Consider the following 21336-nt stretch of genomic DNA (forward strand, 5'->3'; position numbering starts at 1 on the left):
TATTCCAGAAAAGAAGAAAGCCAGGAAAGGGGAGCTCCAGGTTTTGTGTGTAAATTTTGCCCAAGTCTCTGGCTGACTCCTGAATCAGTCATGCACAGGGCAGACTCAGAGCACTTTGCAGCTAAGTAAAAAGAACTAAACTGAAATTTGATCTCCTACCATCCTGTATTGAGACAGATTCTACATTTGGACTCTACCTAAGTTAATTGCCCAATAAAACAAAAACATCAATGCCTTTGGGAGACATATAACAGATCCAGAGTCTTCAAAACAAAAAAACATCAAAATCTCTAAAATATAATCTGAAATTACTCATCAAATGAAGAACCAGGAAAACATTACCAGTTTTCAAGGGAAAAGTCCAATTCCCAAATGACTCAGATATAGGAATTATCAGGCAAGGACTTAAAGCAGCAATTATAAATTTGCTCAATGAAGTTAAAAAATCAAAAGAAAATATCAGAAGAGAAATATAAAACAAAAAAATACAATTTAAAATGTTAGAATTAAAAAGTAAAATATCTGAAAAAAATTAATAGAATGGGCTTAATGGTATAATGCAGATGACAGGGATAGAGTTAATGAACTTGAAGATAAACAAGTAGGAATTATCCAATTTGAAGAAAAGATGGAAAGAAATTAAGACAGTGTTAGGAAGTTGTGGGAGAATATCAGAAAGTCTAAAGTATGTGTAATTGGAGTTTCAGATGAAGAGAAAGGGAGAGATTGCCATTTAAAAGAAGAACATCCGGATAATAGAATGTTATTCAGTGCTAAAAAGAAATGATCTACCAAACCATGAAAAATCATGGAGGAAACAAATACATATTATTAAATGAAAAGACTGTGATTCTAACCATATGACATTCTAGAAGAGGCAAAACTGTGGAGACAATAAGAAGGTTGGTGGTTACCAGGGGTTGGGAGTGAGAGAGATGAATAGGTGGAGCACAGAGGATGTTTAGGGAAGTGAAAATACTTTGAATGATAGTATGATCATGGATACGTGTCGTTATGTATTTGTTGAAACCCATAGAACGTACAACATCAAGGATGAACCATAAGACGAACTATGAACTGTGAGTGATTGTGAAGTGTCAGTGTAGGTTCATCAGTTGTAACAAATGCACCACTCTAGTGGGGGATGTTGTTAATGGGGGAGGCTGTGCATGAGTGGGAGCAGGCAGTATATGCAAAATCTCTGTACCTTCCTCTCAATTTTGCTATGGACCCAAAACTGCTCTAAAATAAAGTTACACATATACACACAAATTATAGAAATTCTAAAACTGCCTTTTATTGGTTGAAATAAGTATGTTTAACATGCATTAAGGGCCTTTGTTGTCTAATGTCAATACACACACTGCCGACTTTTCAAGGCATTGTGAAGTGTTCTACTTGAACATAACATTTCTCTTCATACTTATGAAAATGTTTGCACTTTTCTTTTAATGAAAAACATTATTTTTAACATTATAACTTTCTAATTTAGCTTTATTTGCAACAGTAATAAGAATATATTGCAAAAGTCCAGAAGGGTGGAGAAAATGGTATTGTTATTTATCTCATACATAATATGGACAATAAGTTATATATCTGGGAAAAAATAGAGTGACAATTTTGCTTAATATTTGTTATCTGATTACAGTGTGGCATCTAATGGCCAACTTAATTTTTTTTTTTTTATGTCCTATTCTAAGTTAGTTAAAAGGCTTCTCCCTTACTTTCTGGTCACAGATAAAAATCATATATATGTATATATGATTGCATGTTCTGACAAGCTTGGTAGCTTTGACCATGGGGAAAGCAGTTGTGTGGTTTAAGATCTAAATCAGTTTAGGGTGTTTCCTTATTCCACTACCAATCTGGGGATGAAGAGTCACCCATTTTAGGCAAACTACCTTCTTCTTCCCCTTCCCTCTCTTTCTCTGATGAAATTTATTTTTATTTTTTTTAAATCACTTTAAGTGTTGTATAAAGCAGAGTGTACACGTAGGATTTCTGGAGTTATGTCTTATCACTTAAAAGAAGTGGGGAAATGCCCCATCCTATGCAGGAACTGGTTCTTATCCAGAGAGCAGATTAAATGTTCAAATTAAAAGGAAATTAGGAAAGAGAAAAAACATTGCAGTTTACTCTACAAGTCTCCGTCTCATTCCCTGAATTGAGATCTACAGATTGATTTACAAGATGGCAGGCTAGTGTTTTTTTTTTTCTTTTTAATGTTTTTAAATTTTATTATTAAATTAGAAATGATAACAAATCAGAAAAAAATCTAAGAGCATACAGTTTCCATTCCTCCACACCCCAATATCATACACTAGAGAAAACTCTTCTAACAGTTTGTTTTTAGTTCTCTGGTTTCTGCTATAATTTTAGGTAAAATGCTTTTTTCTCTCCCAGTTTGTACATTTTAGATACTATCCATTGACTCCCCAATTTGAATAATGACAGTTTCACTGATTTTTATTATAACTCTCTGCCCTGTCCTCATATAGATATGTTATTGTTTCAAAATTTTTTTACTTTTTAAACATTAAATGATCTCTGAGTCTTTCTTCTATATTCTCATTGGACAGAATCTCTTCAAGCTTCATTTTATAACATAGTAAATGAGTGCACTTACCCTTTCTCTACCTTTTATCCCTTCCTCTCATATCATATCTTATATCAGCCACAGCTTCTACTTTTACATTGTTACGATAACTAACATTTATGTTTTATCTTGCAACCACAATCATGGTTGATCATAGGATGACTCTAACCTTTGAAAACCAACACATAGCACTTGCCTTATAGGACTTTGTGAATATTACTCAGTACTGGTCTAAACTGTGTTAAATTTCTGTCCTTTTCTAACCGATGCAATATAATGTCACCGTAGCCATTCTAAGTAAGGTGTTTCTAGCATCGAAGTCAATTAGAATAGCTTTTCTTATGCTTTATGTATTAAATCCATGCCATGTTATAGTTGGTTTTATATTTGGGTCATGTTTCACTTGTACATTTAAAAATTATTTTCTTGGAGTTTCTAATTGTCATTTTTCTTTCATTGCATTATTTGCTTTTATCATATTTTATCTCCTCCCCCTACACATACACACATACCTCTAAATTATACCTGTAATTTCTTTATTTTCTGGAGACCTCTCTCTTAGAGTCTTTAGTCTGATGCAAGTCTAATCCTCATGACTTTGTAGATGATTTGTTTTTCCTCTTTGAAACCCTTTAGGATTTTCCTTTTATTGTTGATGTTTTAAAGTGCCACAAGCACATATCTGAAGATAGATTCTTCTTGCTAGTGAGTGGCTCTTTTTATCTGAAGACTTTTTTTTTTTTCAGTTGTAGAAACTTTTCTTCTACAAGTCATTGATAAATTCTTCCCTTTATTTTTCTCTTTATTGGACCCTTTTCTGATGTTGGACTTTATGTTTTTGCTCTGAGTATCTCTATCGTTGCTTTCCTATTTTCAGTCTATGACTTTTTCCTTTGCTTATAGAACTCTTCCTGATTTTATTTTTAGCACTTCTATTAAACTTTGTCTTAGCAGCCATAGATAAATCTCTAAGAGTTTTCATTTGTTCTCTGTTCCTGTTCCATAGCATCCTTTATTGGTTTAATGGCTACAATACATTTGGCTCTCTCAGATTACATTACCTAGACTTTTTGTTGTTGGGTTTAGCTCAGTTTTGTTTTAGGTTCTCTCCATTTCTTTTTTTTTTATTATGTTCCTAATTGGTCCATTTTACAGTTGATTTTGGTCAGTCATTCTCTTTAAGTCTATGGATTCAGAGCCTTGTTTTTCTGTTCAGGCTTAAGAGAAAAGGAAGGGTAGCTGGTTTTCTTCATTATTAACATGGCTTTTCCAGCCATGTTTTTCTTCTGAGTAGGAATTCTGTAAGGAAAATTGGTGGATCAGGGCTGGGACTCACTCTGGAGTCAGCTGATGGGAAGCTTAGCTTTTAAGTCTCAGAATGACTTTGTTTGGGTTTTTTGTAACACACCATAAGTATTTTTCTCCTCAGGTTGTCAAGATACCTGCCTGTAAGTGCCACCTGGTACATTTTCCCACTTATAAATCTTGGATTAATTTCCTGTTTCGAAGCCTCACTTCTCAGTCACACCTTCTGATTCTGGGCCAGAACCATATTCTCTTTATGTCATTTTCTAGACTCTGACTTCTCTGCCCATTTCACTAGTTAACTTGCCTCTGTTTCCTACACAGTTATTGAACTCGCTTATCTGTTGGTGACCACCAACACCCTCAATCCTATGCCTCACCTTCTCTATTTTTCTGTTATGGTTATGCCTTCATTGTACCTTTATGTTTTTATATTAATGGGATTTTAGGAGCAATGGAAATCAACACATATTTCTGCCATCTTGAATCTCTCCAAGTTGGGTTTAGAAAAGCTATCAATTCAGTTTCTATTCTGAACTCTAGCAAATTCTAGATTGTTTCCATTGTATAGTTTTCTCTGTTCATTTGGTATCTTCTCAAATAGACTGAAAATACTACAAGACCTACAGTTGTACATTCTGTTTCATTTGTTTATTCTATAGAACCAGAGATTCAACTATAGGGAGTTTCAAAATTTCAGATATAAGTGCTAGGGTTTAAAGTAGACCCCTTCTTTCTAATTTTACTCTTCAATTTTATCCTCTCTCCTGTTCCTTTTTTCTTTTTCTTTTTTTTTTTTAACCTCTTCTTGCTTTGCTCTGTTTCTTGCCTAATCAACTTTTCTTATAGCACTGCTTCTTCACTATGCCCTTTTCCCAAGTCCCTCTCAATCTATTGAGTTAAAGTCCTCTCTTTCCTCTGGGCCCTGCTCTCCTTTACTCCTCACATCCACTTCTCTCCTATACCCTTAAGTTACTTAGATAAAATGTTATAAAGAATAGTAAGGGTTGTTTTGAAAGGGAAGATTCTAATCTCCAAAGGGTAAAATAAGATTGAGACCCTTAGGCTCCGTCACAGGAGCGACTGGACTGACTGCAGGCCACTCGCAGCCATCTCTGGGATCTCCTCAGGCTGTCACCAGGCATCACTTACGTAGCAGCCCACCAGGAACAGTCAGTCAGGTTCGCCAGGCTTTTGAAACCATATGGTTTAAAAATAAGAAGTTGCCCTTTATAATACCCACATGACGGGAAGGAAGGAAGGCGAGAACTCACCAGTGAAGGCTTTCCCCACCAAGAACTCTCCAAGATTTACGTGTGGTCAGCAGCAGGGAGGGCTGTCCAACAGGAAGTTACCAAGTGGTTCACTGTTATGTGAGCTGTTCCCAGACAGTTCAATGTACCACCCATATTTTCTCCTTCATATTTCTGCTACACATTTAGGTCTCCTAGAAATACTCTTTGAACAGTTTTGAGACTTGACAATGTCCAACTCACGATCAAACTTGCGTCATCCCTACTCCCATTACTTCCTTCCTCATATTATTTCGAAATAAATCCCAGACGTCACATCATTTCCTTCAGGTATTTTAGTATGTATCATAATAAGAGCTATTTCCAAAATGTAACCACAGTACCATTAGCACACATAAAATCACTTAATATTATTGCATATCCAGTAAACATTCGCGATGTAATTGTTTCAAAATTATTAATATTTTAGTTTGATTAAATTAGGATCCAAATGAGGTCTAAAAATTACAAGTGGTTGATATGTTTTTTTAAGTATGTAAGCTCCCTCTCTTTTTTCTTTTTATTGCAATTAAATTGTTTAAAAAACTGGATTATTTGTCTCAAATTTCCCATAGTCTGGATTTTGCCGATTGCATCTCTGCATTGTCTTTTCATATGTTCCATGGAGTTTATCCTTTTAACTCCTGGGATTGCATGGCATTCTTCCACTATTTGATATAATTCCTAACATTTCTTATTGAATCTCTATATAATTTCAAACTTTTTGACAGCACTTTTTATAAGAAATCGGATAATTTAAGACTTTGTACAGACATGTTTAACTCAATCTGACCCAGTTGTTTATGGTTTTGTAATTAGAAAGCGAGTTAAATGGTAGTTTCCTTGAGGGCCCAGGTTCTTAGACTTACTGGTGATAATGAAATGTCTTTGTTTGTTTGTTTTCCAGTAAGACCTCTTTGGGAAATTCCCATAGACCTCTGAACTGTGATAAAATAAAAGTTTGCATTAAAATGAGAATAACTATATTTTTAAATTGCCAACCCATAATAAATAAATGAGAACCTAGGCTTACTGAAGGTGGTCTTAGAGCCTCATATATGTGGAAAGTTCCAAGAAAAGCATTGTCAGATGCTCCACAGTATAGCTAGGGCAAATACTATCTGGAGAGGCACTGAGAGCCTTAAACAGACTCACCCTCACCTAACTCCATTGCTGGGGAACTTAGGTTTTCCTCAGCTACTGGTTGAAGAGTTAATATGAATTTTAATACCTTCTTGTCCATGTGTCAGAAAATATGAGGTCTAAACAGGAGAAAATACACCAGAATTTCATAACTTTTCTGCCATATTGACATCTGAAATGGTATGAATGGGAGAGCTGTCACTTTGCCCTCAGGGTTACAGCTTTTTCATGGCTTCTCGTTATTTTTGTGCAGCAGTTTTCATTGACGGAGTCCATTGTTGGCCTTGCCTAGTCATTTTTCTCAAGTTATATAGTTTTGTCCATAAGCATTATTTTTATTTAATATTAATTAAGGTTTTCTTTCCTATTTGTTTTTTTTGTTTTTGTTTTTGTTTTTGTTTTTGTTTTTGTTTTTGCCAGAGATAAACTTGGAAAGATAAGAACTTTTAAGATACAATGTCAGAATAAAAATTTCCTTTTATGATGTATTCTGCTCATTTTACCCTTGGTTTTAGGAGCTGGGAACCCAGAGTGCAAAATTGCAGTTGTTTTTGGAAGAACTAAAACCAGCTCTACAGACAGGTAATAAAACAATTGTGATTGAGAAATCTATGTAGGAATAGAGTCTTTCTATCCACTTAATTTGTTTAAAATGTACCATTTGGGCTCACAAATCATATGATATTAAATGTCACATATTTGTACTTCATAATTTTGCTAAAAGATATATTTAGGAAACATTTTAAGGAGCGTTGCTATACATTCTTCAGTGTGGAATTTTCTGTATAAAAAGTGTTGCTGAATGCTCAGTTTTTTGGATCACATTATAAGACATAGAAGTTTTCAAAACTGTCTCAAAGTAATTGATATTTAGATCAAAGGCAATTATTCTGAAATATGTTTAGTATTGTATTTCAGTTCTCACTGTTAAGCAATGAGAAGCCCTAATCAAATAACTTAATTATTTTCAAATCCTTATCATTCCAGATCATAGCCTACATCTGACTGTGCTTGATGTATGTTTTTTAGACCCCATTTCAGATATCATTACTTACATGATTACAGGATAACAACAACAAAAAGACAATTGTGACTACCTAACATCCGTTTTATTTTTCCACTTAGCAACTTCTCCTAACATCTGTTTTCCTTTTGAGCAGACACAAACAACACAGCATAATTCTTGTTCCTATCAACACACCTGGAGTAGAATTAATAAGGCCTTTGTCGATTTTTGGCTACATGGGTAAGTACTCAATCAACATGACCATTCAGGAAGACTAGCACATGTAGTAATACTGAAGGGAATGGATAGCATTTCAGTGTATGAGGTGTGTCTCAGAAATCTTTTGGCCCTGATAGCCATCTTAATATAAATGCCAATGTTCAGAATGCGGCAAATAAAAAGAGATGGTGTGGGATTCTACTTTATCTTTTTTTCTTTTTCTTTTTTTTTTTTTTTGTAACTTTTGGAAAAGGAGAGATTGTATTCAAGGAACAGCAGCTCTGACCACCAGTCTTCTCTCTGCCATCCAAGAGGATGGATTAATGAAATATATATAGAAAAATTAAATCTAGGTAATCTGCAATAAAATCCTCTTAGCTTTAGAAAGTTTAGCTTTCTTAATCAACCTATAAGAGCTGTTAATAATCAATGAGCTTTGACTGATTTGAATGCAAAACTTTTCCTTTGGTGGAATTTCTAAGAAGCAAGGATACTTTTTTTCCTGCCACCCACCTCAAGCTAATGTCCACTGTTTGCTTTCTACTCAGGTCATCAAGCAGCAAGTATTTATTGAATGCCAAGCACTTTTCTCCATGCTTAGAATAAATTAGTGAAAACAATAGACTTAGATTTCTGCCCTCAAATAATTTGCATGTTGAGGGGGGAGGAGGTAGGAAATAACTACAGACATGTATATAGGGAAATTAAATGCGTGGTGATTATACAGCAGGTGTTAATACTATGCAAAAGTGTATTGAACTGCAGGTTCTGTGATGACTCTGACTTTTTCTTTATCATTGAATATGGCTAATGAAAAAGTTCAAGTAGCAGACCTAAGACTTGCAGTTTTGTAGAACATTTTGCATAATCACCCTCTGTAGAATGTAGCTGTGGAATGTGCTCACAGGTAAAGTGTTGGCAAGATGGGAATGAACAAACTCACTGGAGCAAATTGTGTGTGAGGAAGCTGGGTTGCAGACCAACAGCTGGAATGACTCCGAAAATGGGCTTATAATATAGGTTGGCTGCAAATACTCTCCATCGCAGAGCCTATCTTTGAATTTTCAGTATGACAAATTCACTAGCACCTCTCCAACACCCTATGCCCAAAGCCAAAAGAAACAGTATGGAGAAGGTTGATTATTAATGTCTAATCTGACAGGAAAAGGGTGTGGAGTTAGCATGAGATTATCTCTAGAACTTGGCAGGGAGCAGGGATTCTGTAAAGACAAAGTGTGAATATGTTCCCAGTTTCAGTAAAATGCCAGTATTTTCAAGAGGCAAGGACATAGTTAACAAGCCTGGATTGGGAGTAAACCAGTCTGTGCTTTATCTCGAATGCTGAGGCTGCTCTGTCCCATTGCATCATCAGGCATTAGTTTCAATAATGATAAAATAAGAAACTTGAATTACATTAGTCACTTTCAATTTTTGAAAAATTGGGACCTTTTTATTTTTCTTCCCAAGCAAAATTTTCTTTGGAAGCTGTATAAAAATTTTCAAAGAAGCAATAACAAAATAGTCTGGTTGGTGCTGCAAGGCCATCTTCCCTTTTAGTAGCTCTACAACTTTAGAGAATGAGTCCAAAAACCTCTGGATCAAATGATTTCTAAAATCTCTTCTAACTTGAACACTTGATGAGTTTTCTGGGTTAAGGGATGCTGGAGGTTCAGGGCTCAGATCTACCTAGCAATGTCTGTGACATATGAGGCTTTTAAATCCCACTTTTTTTGAGTAATTATACTTCAGTAGATTAATTGTATGTGACTATATTTTGGTCAACTCATTTTGCTCTTTAAAATTTTATTTCCTATTTGATAGATTATTTTCATGGAGGACATTTTGAGATCCATTTTAATCAAGTGAGAGTTCCTGCCACCAATTTAATACTAGGTGAGATAAATTTGTAAAAATGATTTTCCAGTATTGTGTGTTAAAATATTTTCAAGCTTAAATATGGAAAAGATATGAAGTCTACCTTAATTTAGATACTTTCCCATCTTACTCCATTTACAAGGGAACATTTTTCTATCTGGTGGATTTTCTTACATGGAACAATGTCTTATTAAAGTATTTGATTGTGGTTTTGTATCACATCAGTTGAAAACATAGCTAAATACAAAAATTACACAATTCAGAGCAATATACTTTTTCCTAAACCATGACCTTCAGGCCTCTACTTGTTTTAAGAAAACTTTGATACTTTTTGAATTCAAGTCTTACATACACGTTAGAAACATATATAACTTTGAATACTACATATCTGGAATGACACCACCCTCCTGCTTGTTGGAACCATACCCAAGCTTCAGAGAACATCTCAAATGGGACCTCTTTTTTTTTTGTTTCTTATCCCATCCACTTACCAAGCCCCTGATGCCTGCCAGGCGCTAAGTTTACAATCTCTCCCTCCTTTGCTTTTCTTTGCCCCCTTATCCCTTATCCCTAGCATCTTTTTCCCCTCTTCTTGATTCTAAACTAGTGTAGGGACTGTCTAATCTACCTTCTCAACCATTGCAACACTAATAAATAGCTTATGCATAGTAGGTACTTACAGATAGTTCTTAAATTTCATCAGAAGGTTTAATGACTTATGGTGGTTTAAAAAACAGAAAGCAAAAATTCCATAAATGTATAATGAACCTGATTATAGAGCTTTTTTCCTATCGGAATCCCATTTTTATGGAAGGTAGCTCTTCACTTTGTCAGGATTTGTGTAAAGAACAAAAATCTTGGGCTGTGGTCACTTTCATGTTCTTTTCTTTCTTACAGGTGAGGGAAGGGGATTCGAAATTGCCCAACACCGCCTTGGGCCTGGCAGAATCCACCACTGTATGAGGTCAATAGGTATGGGGGAACGCGCTTTGCAGATCATGTGTGAACGGGCAACACAAAGAGTGGTTTTTAAGAAGAAACTATATTCACATGTAAGGATGATTATTTATTTGAATTTATTGTAGCCCAATGCACTACACTAACCTTGAACCAAAACAGCATTACTTAGTCAGCAAGAGATTTCCTGTTCATAAATAAGGTGATTCTTTTCCCCAAAGTGTATTTATGTCTGTATTTAAATATAGTCTGGCGAGAGAGATTTATCTGAAAGATTAAATAACTCCAAAAGGGCTTCAACACTTTAGCATACAGAGTGTGCACAATTCCTTCAACTTTCTCAGACTTTCATTCTCTAGAGAACCTGAACACTAGCACTCTGTGTGGAAATGAGAGGGCTGTTAGAGGAAGAGGGATTCGCTTTGTTTTTTGGCTTTCTGGAAGGAATTCCGGATAGATAAGTGTAGCGATATAGGAAAACAGCCTAAAACTCTGTGAAAAGAGAAATCTAAATATAGAATGGACTGCTTCAGGAGGAAGCAAGTTCCTTGTCACTGTAGAAATGAAAGTAGAAATGGGACCAGCATTTGGTGGGATGTTCATGATTTTTTGAATCCTCATCTATAAATTGTATATGATTGAGTCTGTTGTTTACAAAGGACAATAAACAGTGCAGGCAATATAATCAGAACTAGAGAATATTTTCAAGGGAAGAAGTCATCATTTCAGACTTCCTTGGAAAAATTTTTAAGAGAAGTAAGATATTCATATCATCCCCCCCCCAAACCCTCTCTAACTTCTAAGAAGATTAAAAAAAAAAAAAATAGTTTTAAATATTTAATACTTACAGTCGCTAACATGTTAGTGTTGGGGCAAACTTGTGATGATAAAATTGTATTTGTGTTTGCTGGAATGTACATTTTAGTGCATTGGTCCCCTTGTAAAGTACATTAGTGACCATCTTATAAAATTTTGCAGCATAGTTTTTTACCTTAAATTTCTATAGGCTATGTTTAGTTTTTTTGTGAAATATTACTTAGCCATATCTATGATTTAGTTGTAGCATTGTTTTAATGGAAAAATACAGCTTGCTCTATGGCATACACCTAGGAAGAATTCATGGGGAAGCCCTTTTTAGTACATAGTGAAGGCAAAGGTTCAGCTGCTTCAGGGGCACTGCGAGAGGGGGTAAGAAGGTGTGAATGTGGGTGGCCGTGGATACAGCTCTACATGGCTACTGGAGTAGATGCTAAAGAACTGCTCATGGCATCAACTATCACTTCTTACACTTTTCTTTTTTCAAGATTGCATCCAACCCCTGGAGTAGGGTGAAGGGAGGACACAAAAGGTTGATGGACAGGCATCTTGAACACACGAAAGCACTCTGCTCAAGTGCCGCTTTCATGAGATTTTTTAATACTGCACTAGAGGAAAATTTCCCTCCTGCTTTCTAAAGTTAATCTATCCAGCAGAACAAGCCTGGGCTTTTCAAAAATATGATTCCCTTTACTGGAATCTTCCTGTATTTGGCACAAAGAAAATGATCTGACAGAAGTAAAAGAGATATGTGAGCAAGTCATAAACAAAAATCCGGCCAGCTTCCACCCACCCACACCCCCCCACACCCAATTTATGAAAGTAACATTCCTTTTCCCTGAATTTGGAGACTCCTTCCAGCTGCCTTCCAAATATTCCAGGCACTAAAGCTAAAAGTTCTTTATCATAGTTCAGTCTTAATAAATAATCTGGCAATCCCTTAGAGCACTCAGTTTCTATGCACTGAATGCTTTTCAGCCACCCTAGGTTCTGTAGAAACCCAGCTGAAAAGTTTCCTTTATTCTAAAGCTAAGAAGTAAATGCATTTTGGGTCTGTTCAGGAAGTTATAATCACCTAGTTCCATCAAAAAATACTAACCACTGGTGGCTTATTTGAAGTTGTTAATTCAGAGCCTTGTTTCAAACTCTAGGGCAGAGCCATCTAATAGAAATATATTGTGAGGCACAAATGCAATTTAAAATTTTCTAGTACTACATTTTTAAAAAGTAAAAAGAAATAGATGAAATTGATTTTGATACCTTTTATTTAGTCCAGTATATCCAAAATGTTATCATTTCAACATGAAATCAATATAAAAATATTAAGGTATTTAACATTTTTAAATACTGATTCATCTAAATTGGGTGTATATGTCCATTATGGTACATATTAGTACATTAGTACATTATAGTATATCTATAGTACATCTCAGTACAGACTAAGTATATTTCAAATGCTCAATGGCTGCATGTGATTAGCGGCTAGCACACCGAACATCACAGTGGTGCGGAAACTGAGCAAATGTCCACTGCTGAAGAAATGTACTAGAACAACATGACCAAGCATAAAAATGGCTGTGGAAGGTGAATAATATGGTTCAATCAGAACATTGTAATTGTCTGCTAGTCAAATTTATCCTTAACAAATATGATTCTTCACTATAAACACCAGTTCTGTGGTTAGAATTGGGAACCAAAAAAACGTAGTATAGCCAACTGGAAGCATTTGCTCTGTCTCCTGAGTCTGTGTTGAATTCTAAATGCTTGGTGGCTTGTGAGATTTATGGTAGGTTTGGTCTCCATATTCTCCCATTTTAAGCCCTGCCGTACTGCCCGTTCCCTTCCAAGTTCTGACCAACTGAGAAAAGTGAAACTGTTCAGTCAAATGAGAAGCAAATACCAGTTTTTTCAATTTTTTATTTTGAGATCATCATATATTCACATGCACATATGAGATGATACAGAGCGATCCCGTATACCCTTTACTCAGTTTCCCCCAATGGTGACATCCTCCCAAATTATAGTACAACATCGGAACCGGGATGTTGTCGCTGTTACAGAACATTCCCGTCACAAGCATCTGTCATGTTGTCTTTTTATAACCCACTTCACCCTCATCCCCACCCCACAAACCCCTGGTGATATTTAATCTGTTCATTTTTATAAGTTTATCATGTCAAGAATGATATCATACAGTATGTAAACTTTGGGGACTGGTTTTTCACTCCACATAATTTTTCAGAGATTCATCTAGATTGTTTCAACAGCTGGCTCCTTTTTATTGCTGAGTAGTATTCCTTGGTATGGATTACCACAGTTGAACTATTTACCTATTGAAGGCTACATCGGCTGTTTCCAGTTTGGGGCTGTTACACATAAAGCTGCTATAAACATTTCATGTATAGGTTTTTATGTGAACATAAGTCTTTTTTACTCTACGATAAATTCCCAAGAATATGATTGCTGGGTCATATGGTAGTTGTATGTTTAGTTTAAGAAACCACCAAATTCTTTTCCAGAATGGCTTTACTAGTTTTCATTTTCAACAGCTGTGTATGAGTTATTGTTTCTCCACATCCCCACGAGCATATAGTGTTGTCAGTATTTACTTTAGCCATCTGCTAGGTTTATAGTGATAATCTCATTTAGTTTTAACTTATATTTTCCTACTGGCTAACATCTTTTCATGTGTTATTTGACATCTTATGTCCTCTTCAGTTCATGGCTTATGCCCATGTTCTACCTGGATTGCATTTTTACTATTGAGCTTTGAGAGTTCTTCATATATTCTAGATAATATGCCATGGCCAAATATGTGATCTGCAAATATTTTCTCCCACTCTGTAGTTTTTCATTCTTTTAAAAGGGTCTTTCACAGAGTAAGAGTATTTTATTTTGATTAGCTTCAATTTGTCAGTTTTCTTTTTATGAATCATGTTTTTAGTGTCAAGTCTAAGAATGCTTTGCCTAGCCCTATTCCTGAGGATTTTCTTGACTATGACGTCCAAGTGCTTCAGCACCATTTGTTGAAAAGGCTGCCCTTCCTTAATTGAATCATTTTCACACCTTTCTCAAACATCAGTCAGGCAAATTTGTGTGGGTCTGTTTTTGGGTTCCCTGGTCTGTCCTCTCGATCTACATTTGTCCCTCCGCCAACACCACAGTTTTGATTACTATAGTTATATAATTAATCTTAAAATCAGGATGATTGATTCATGTCACTTTATTATTTCAAAAAATTTTTAGCTATTCTAGTTCCTTGGCCTTTCCATATAAATTTTAGAATAATCTTGTTATTATCTGCAAAATAATTTGCTGGAATTTTTATGGAACGTGTTAAACCTATATAACAGTTTGGGAAGAACTGACATCTTTACTGTGTTGTGTTTTCTAATCCATGAGCACAGTATGCTTCTCTATTTATTCAGCCTTTCTTTGATTTATTATCTATATGAAACTTTCAACATGAGTCCTACACATGTTATATTTACATACACGTATTTACATACAAATATGAGTGATTATAAATGACAGTGCTTATAATTTCAGTGTCCATGCATTTATTATCCGTATGTAAAAATATAATTGGTTTTTGTATGTTTATATTGTATCCTCTGACCTTGCTGAGCTCACTTATTCTAGTTTTTCTTCATAGATTGGGGTTTTATATAGACAATTATGTCATCTGTAAAAAAGGGAAGTTTTATCTCTTCCTTTCTTTCTGTATATAGGTATATATACATTTTATTTTTTTTTGCATGCCTCATTGCACTGGCTAGAATTCCCAGCACTGTGTTGAATACGAGTGGTGAGAGCAAACATCTTTGCCTTGTTCCCAGTCTTAGGGGAACATTAAATATGACGTTGGTTGTAGGTTTTTTGTAGATATTCTTTGTCGAATTGAGTTCCTTTCTTTAACTAGTTTTCTGAGAGTTTTTTTAATAATGAATGAAGGTTGTGTTATCAAATGATTTTTCTGCATTGATTTGTATAACCAAGTGATTTTTCTTTAGCTTGTTAATATGGTAGAACACATTAATTGATTTTCAAAAACCACACCAGCTTTATATCCTTGGAATAAATTCCACTTTGTCATGGTGTGTAATTCTTTTGATAGATTGCTGAATTCTACTTGATAGCAATTTCTTAAGGATTTTTTCATGTGTATTCATGAGGAATATTGGTTAGTAGTTTTGTACTGTATCTGGTTTTGGTATCAGAGTGATACTGATGTTACAAAATGATTTTTGTACTATATTTTAATTTTTTTTCCAGTTACAATTGACATTCAATATTATGTTTCAGGAATACAGTATATAACTTACAAAGTGATCCTCCAATAAAGTCTTGCACTCACCTAGCACCATACATAGTTATTACAATATTACCCTATGTTGTACTTTATATCCCAGAGACTATTTTATTACTGGCAATTGTAATTCTTAATGCCTTTACTCAGTCCCCCAACCTTCCTCCCACATTGCAGCCATCAGTCTGTTCTCTGTATCTGTGAGTCTGTTTCTGTTTTGTTTGTTCATTTATTTTGTTTTTTAGATTCTACATATAAGTAAAATCATTTGGTATTTTTCTTTGTCCGACTTATTTCACTTACCATAATACCCTTTAGGTCCATCCATGTTGTCGCAAAAGGTAAGATTTCATTCTTTTTATGACCGAGTAATATTCCATTGCATATATGTACTAAAATTTCTTTATCCAGTTGTCTCCTGATGGACACTTAGGTTGTTTCCATAACTTGGCTATTGTAAATAATGCAGCAATGAACATAGGGATGTATATAACTTTTCAATTAGCGTTTTAGATTTCTTTATAAATACCCAGAAGTAGAATTGCTGGGTCATGTGGTAGTTCTACTTTTAATTTTTTTAGGAACCTCCATACTGTTTTCCATACTGGCAGCACCAATTTGCAATCCTACTAACAGTGCATGGGGATTCTCTTTTCTCCACATCCTCGCCAACACTTATTGTTTGTTGATTTATTGATAGCCATTCTGACATGTGTGAGATGATAATCTCATTGTGGTTTTAATGGGCATTTCTCTGACGATTAGTGAAGCTCATCATCTTTCTCATGTGTCTATATGTCTTCTTTGGAGAAATGTCTACTCAGTTCCCTGCCCAAATTTTAATCAGATTGTTTAGGGGTTGTTTGTTTGTTTGTTTGTTCGTTCATTTTGGTGTTAAGTTATATGAGTTCTTTATATATATTGCTTGTTAACCCCTGTATCATTGGTGAATATCTCCTCCAATTCAGTAGGTTGTCTTTTCATTTTTTTTTGATGGTTTCCTTTGCTATGCAAAATCTTTTTTTTTGATGTACTCCCATTTGTTTAGTTTTTCTTTTGTTTCCCTTGCCCAAGGAGACATATCCAATATATATATATACACACACACATACATATATATATATGTTATATATATATATATATATATATATATATATATATATATATAATTACTAAGAGTGATGTCAAAGAGTTTATTGCCTGTGTTTCCTTCAAGGAGTTTTACAGTTTCAGGTTTTACATTTAAGTCTTTAAAGTCTTTAAACAATTTTGAATTTGTTCTTGTATGAGGTGTAAGAAAGTGGTCTAGTTTCATTTTTTTGTATGTATCTGTCCAGTTTTCTCAATACTATTTATGGAAGAGAAGGTCTTTACCCCATTGTATACTCTTGCCTCCTTTGTCACAGAGTAATTGACCATGGTTTTATTTCTGGGCTCTCTATTCTATTCCATTGATCTCTGTGTCTATTTTTATGACAGTACCATGCTGTTTTGATTACTATAGACTTGTAGTATAGCCTAATACCTCCAACTTTGTTGTTCTTTCTTAAGATTGTTTTGGCTATATGGGGTCTTTTGTGGTTCATATAAATTTTAGGATTATTTGTTCTAGTTCTGTGGGAAATGCCATTGGTAATTTGATAGGGATTGTATTGAATCTGTAGATTCTTTGGGTAATATGGACATTTTAACAATGTCGATTCTTCCTATCCATGAGCACAGTATAGCCTTCTATTTATTTGATTTCTTTCTTCAATGTCTTACAGTTTTCCAAGTCTTTTACCTCCTTGGTTAAATTTATTCCTATGTGTTTTGTTCTTTTTGATGAAATTGTAAGTGAGATTATACTCATAATTGCCTGGTGGGATGGAAATCCAGGATCCCCATGTGGTCTCTACTGACACCACAGGGGGAATGTAGCTTATTGCTGGACTAGCTCCTCACTTGGCATTCTCCGATATCACTCTGGCAGGGGTGTTGAGGTACCTCATTACAGCACTGATGAGGGTAGAAATCTATGCTGGCATGAATAGGAGAAGGGCCAAAGCTTTTCTATGATGTTGGCTTGGGTAGGGTCGTTATTCTACAGAAGCTTTCTGTCTTGCTAGGCTGCCCCTACCCAATATATTAGCTAAAGAGAGGAGGTTTTTGTTGGGGCTAATTTTTTGTTTGATTGTTGTCTGAGCTCATTGGAATTTCCAGGAATTTCCAGGCATCTTCAGCTTCAAGTCTGGGATATATGAGGCAAAAAGAAAACCCAGGGAAGTCACCACCAACTTGTTCTTTTAGTCTGCAAATCCCTAATAGGTCTGCATTCTCTGTACTTTTCAGAGTCTTGTTAGGTTTGTATAATAAATATTATCCAGGGTTTTGGCTGTGCTTAGCAAGAGGAATAGGGGAAAGTGCATCTATTCCACTTTCCTGGAAGTCATTCAAAGTACTATTATCTTAATCTGTGCAGGTCCTCTATAAACCACATGCAAGCTCTGGGAAATGCTGGGTGAGAGAATGGGCCTGGAGCTGAGGCTGAAGTGGCATCTCCTCACTTCAGATCTGAGCCTTGGGACCCACACACGCAGACATGTGTAGTTTTCACCAAACTACAAAGCTGTGTTACGTGACCTTGGACACCATCTTATCCCTTCCTTTTTTCTGTTTTTGTTACCCTGCAGGAGATTGTGACTCGGTGGATTGCTGAAAGCCGCATTGCCCTTGATGAGATCCGCTTGTTGACCTTGAAAGCTGCCCACAGCATTGACACTCTTGGCACTACTGCCGCTAGGAAGGAGGTGAGGCCCCTTTGACCACTGCCTGCGAAGCCTTCTCCAGTGTCTCTACCCACTGGGCATTTCAGGTCTCGTGGTGCCTTGCTAGCACTCAGAATTTTGGAAGCTTCTATGTGATTTTGGTTTAAAGCTTATAAATGTCTACCACTTGCTAGTTTTCCTTTCACTGAGCTGCTTTGCGAATGATTTTTAGGATGCCAAATATCTTCGTTTTTGAGATACAGCAACTGAGATTAGGGAAATCCTAGACTTTATACAAGCCTGGTATTGTACTCAGTGTGTCACTTTCTGCTAGCCTTGTGGCATTTGGCAAAGTAACCTTTATGCCTAGGGTTCTAGTGGAGTGACCAAGATGACATAGAATGCACAACACTGTGCTGACACGTAGCAAATGTATCATAAAAGGTCCCTCTTGTCCCCTGCCACCTTATGTTTCTGGCTTATATGGAATAATTCTAAAAGCTATTAAAATTGCTTAGAGAAAACTAATTAGTGAAGACTCTTGAACTCTTTTTATGACCCCTAAGATGATGAATGTAATTTATCAGTTGCCTGAAATTCTTTTGGAAATAGGAAAATTCTAAATAAATGAATAGAATGTGATTTGGAAGAGATACCTCTTGCCAGAAGGTCCATATTAACTGAAATATGGCAATTAGCTGCATTGCAGCGGATGTCTTTGTTGACTTTCATCAGAGATCCTGTTTTTGTGATGAACGCATATGGGAAAGTTCCCTTGTTCCATTTCACAAAGAAAATACAGATTATATCAAATTCTGCCACATTGTGTATTATTGAAGAAAGGAACATTCTTTTGGTACCTGCTTTTGTAGATCGCAATGATTAAAGTGGCTGCCCCCCAAGCTGTCTGCAGAATTATTGACTGGGCCATCCAGGTGTGTGGAGGCGCAGGTGTTTCCCAGGATTACCCTCTGGCTACCATGTGAGTAGGTGCCACGTAATAACCATTTACACGTGATAGGCTTGGAGTTAAAAATCTACAGATGCCTTGACACTAAGAAGAAAATAAAGATACCAACTTACATTAAAGTATAAATCAAAGGCCATATAAAGGTCTAGTTATATGCAGATTTTCAGCTGCATGGAATATTGGTGCCCTAACCCCCACATTGTTCAAGGGTCAACTGTAGTATAGGTACTTGAATATAGAGCCCAGTACCAATAGATGGTTGCTCTTATGATTACAATTACCATTTCATTCACTTATGTTAACTTTTACACTGTGTTCCTGGGTAGAAGAAATAACCTGGGGAACCAGGGAAAAGAAGAGAGGACAGAGATGGCCACTGGGAGCTGAGAGCCAGGCTTAGGTATGTACTTAGGATGCTCTCAGCCCATTTTACAGCAGTGCATGTCAATCAATGACCATCTCATGTCCAGATTCTGGTTGCTGGGAGTCAAGAAGGAAAACTGTCCACGCCCATTACCTCATAGTCACAATGCCGCCTTCTCTGTCACACTGGAGGTGATGGAGGTGGGCCCCATCAATCTTTCACCTGAAGAAAGAACTAAATATATAGTACTATATAATTATAGTATATAAGTATTATATATTTATACTTCACGGCTTATGGCTTACTTAAGAGATCTTTTAGCTCTAGCAACTCCTAGTAACCTATAGCAAATCAAGACTGAGATTAAGCCCACTGCACCATGCCCTTTAAGAGTCCATTTTCCAAGGTGAGAATTTTTAAAATAGCATTTCAGATGTCCTTGGGCTTTTTCCTTGATTTGCTCTGTGCTCTCTTTTTATCACTGCCTTGGCAAGATTTCAAAAATTAGTAGTTTTGGCTTAGAATCAGAATGACCGACGTTAAAGTGCCATGTTCCTCTCTGATAACGGCTGCCATCCCTGTTCTCTTTGTTTTTTCAGGTACGCCTTCTTGCGAACTTTACGCATAGCGGACGGGCCTGACGAAGTCCACCTCTCAACGATCCTAAAGCTGGAGCTTGCAGACCAAGCCAGAAGCTTGCAGGCCACACGTCTGACACTGTCTCACCTTTAGACAGACTTCATGAGCATTGGAGTCTCGTTCTATTTTTGCAGCAATTTGAGCATCTATTTTGATCAGCGGGTGTTATAATTTCAAGTGTCACACAGGTTTAAGTTAGATAAATTCTATAGCTGTTGTCATTCAGTCTAATATCTATGATTTTTTAAACACTAAACTATTAAAGATAATAAATTGGAGAGCTAAAGCGTAGTCATAAAAATATTTTTACTTTTTGATTCTCACGAATTGTTCCATTTAAATAAATATTCGAGGAATATTTAGTCATTACTTTGTAAAAAAATACAGTGGGATCTCCCTTTTAACACTGATTTTAGGGGTTGGTTTAACATGTTACAGTAATGTTTTCATTGGAGAAAGATGCATGACTGGGTCATTTTAGAATTCAAATATTAAGTATCTTCATAATTCAACAGCATTTATACAAAAATTGAGTACAGTTTAAAGTTTAATAGAAAATATGGCATATTATGAGAAAATGTAATTAAGAAAAAATTTAATAATCTACATATTGATGAGACAGTGGATAGTTTAAGGTAGAAGAACGTTATTTATTTTTGAAGAGATTGATATTTTCGACTCAGTCACTGGAAAACTTTTAAGTATGATTGGCATAACGTGGGTATGTGAATTGACTTTCAAATGTAAATTTTATGAAATTTAAATACAGAGCAAGTATTCTGAATGAAAATTTAAGCATCTGAATTAAAAAATAAAGTGTAAAATACACACCAAATTTTGAAGACTTAGTTATGCAGAGTATTTTTATTCATATTTACTTTATTAATACTTTAAAAATTTTGATTACATGTTGAAATAAAATTTGGATATTTTGAATTAAATGAAATATATAATTAATTTTACTAATTACCTTTTTAGTGTGGATGCCATTGGAAAAATAACTAGTAAATTTTTAAATTTTCAAATAAAAGTATTTTTATTTCTAAAAATGATAAAAAATGTTTTATTAAAAACCATACATATCACATAAATTTATTC

At 35.4% G+C, this 21336-nt stretch overlaps 1 protein-coding gene across 2 annotated transcripts in view; it reads left to right on the forward strand.

Annotated features, from left to right (window-relative positions):
• ACAD11 (acyl-CoA dehydrogenase family member 11) overlaps window positions 1-21068 on the forward strand; it is a 65037-nt gene extending 43969 nt beyond the window's left edge. The window contains exons 14-21 of one of the 2 annotated variants that reach the window (XM_016140301.2): window positions 6852-6918; window positions 7497-7582; window positions 9383-9454; window positions 10334-10488; window positions 18191-18307; window positions 19138-19247; window positions 19562-19635; window positions 20199-20306. In XM_016140301.2, coding sequence (XP_015995787.2) covers window positions 6852-6918; window positions 7497-7582; window positions 9383-9454; window positions 10334-10488; window positions 18191-18307; window positions 19138-19247; window positions 19562-19622 — 668 coding nt within the window. In that variant the 3' untranslated portion in view covers window positions 19623-19635; window positions 20199-20306. Of the gene's footprint in view, window positions 1-6851; window positions 6919-7496; window positions 7583-9382; window positions 9455-10333; window positions 10489-18190; window positions 18308-19137; window positions 19248-19561; window positions 19636-20198 lie in introns of both variants that reach the window. The other variant, XM_016140300.2, reaches the window with a different exon arrangement.
• Window positions 21069-21336: the final 268 nt, after the last annotated feature.

Source organism: Rousettus aegyptiacus, unplaced genomic scaffold (genome assembly GCF_014176215.1).
Source record: "Rousettus aegyptiacus isolate mRouAeg1 unplaced genomic scaffold, mRouAeg1.p scaffold_m13_p_4, whole genome shotgun sequence".
NCBI lineage: Eukaryota > Metazoa > Chordata > Mammalia > Chiroptera > Pteropodidae > Rousettus > Rousettus aegyptiacus.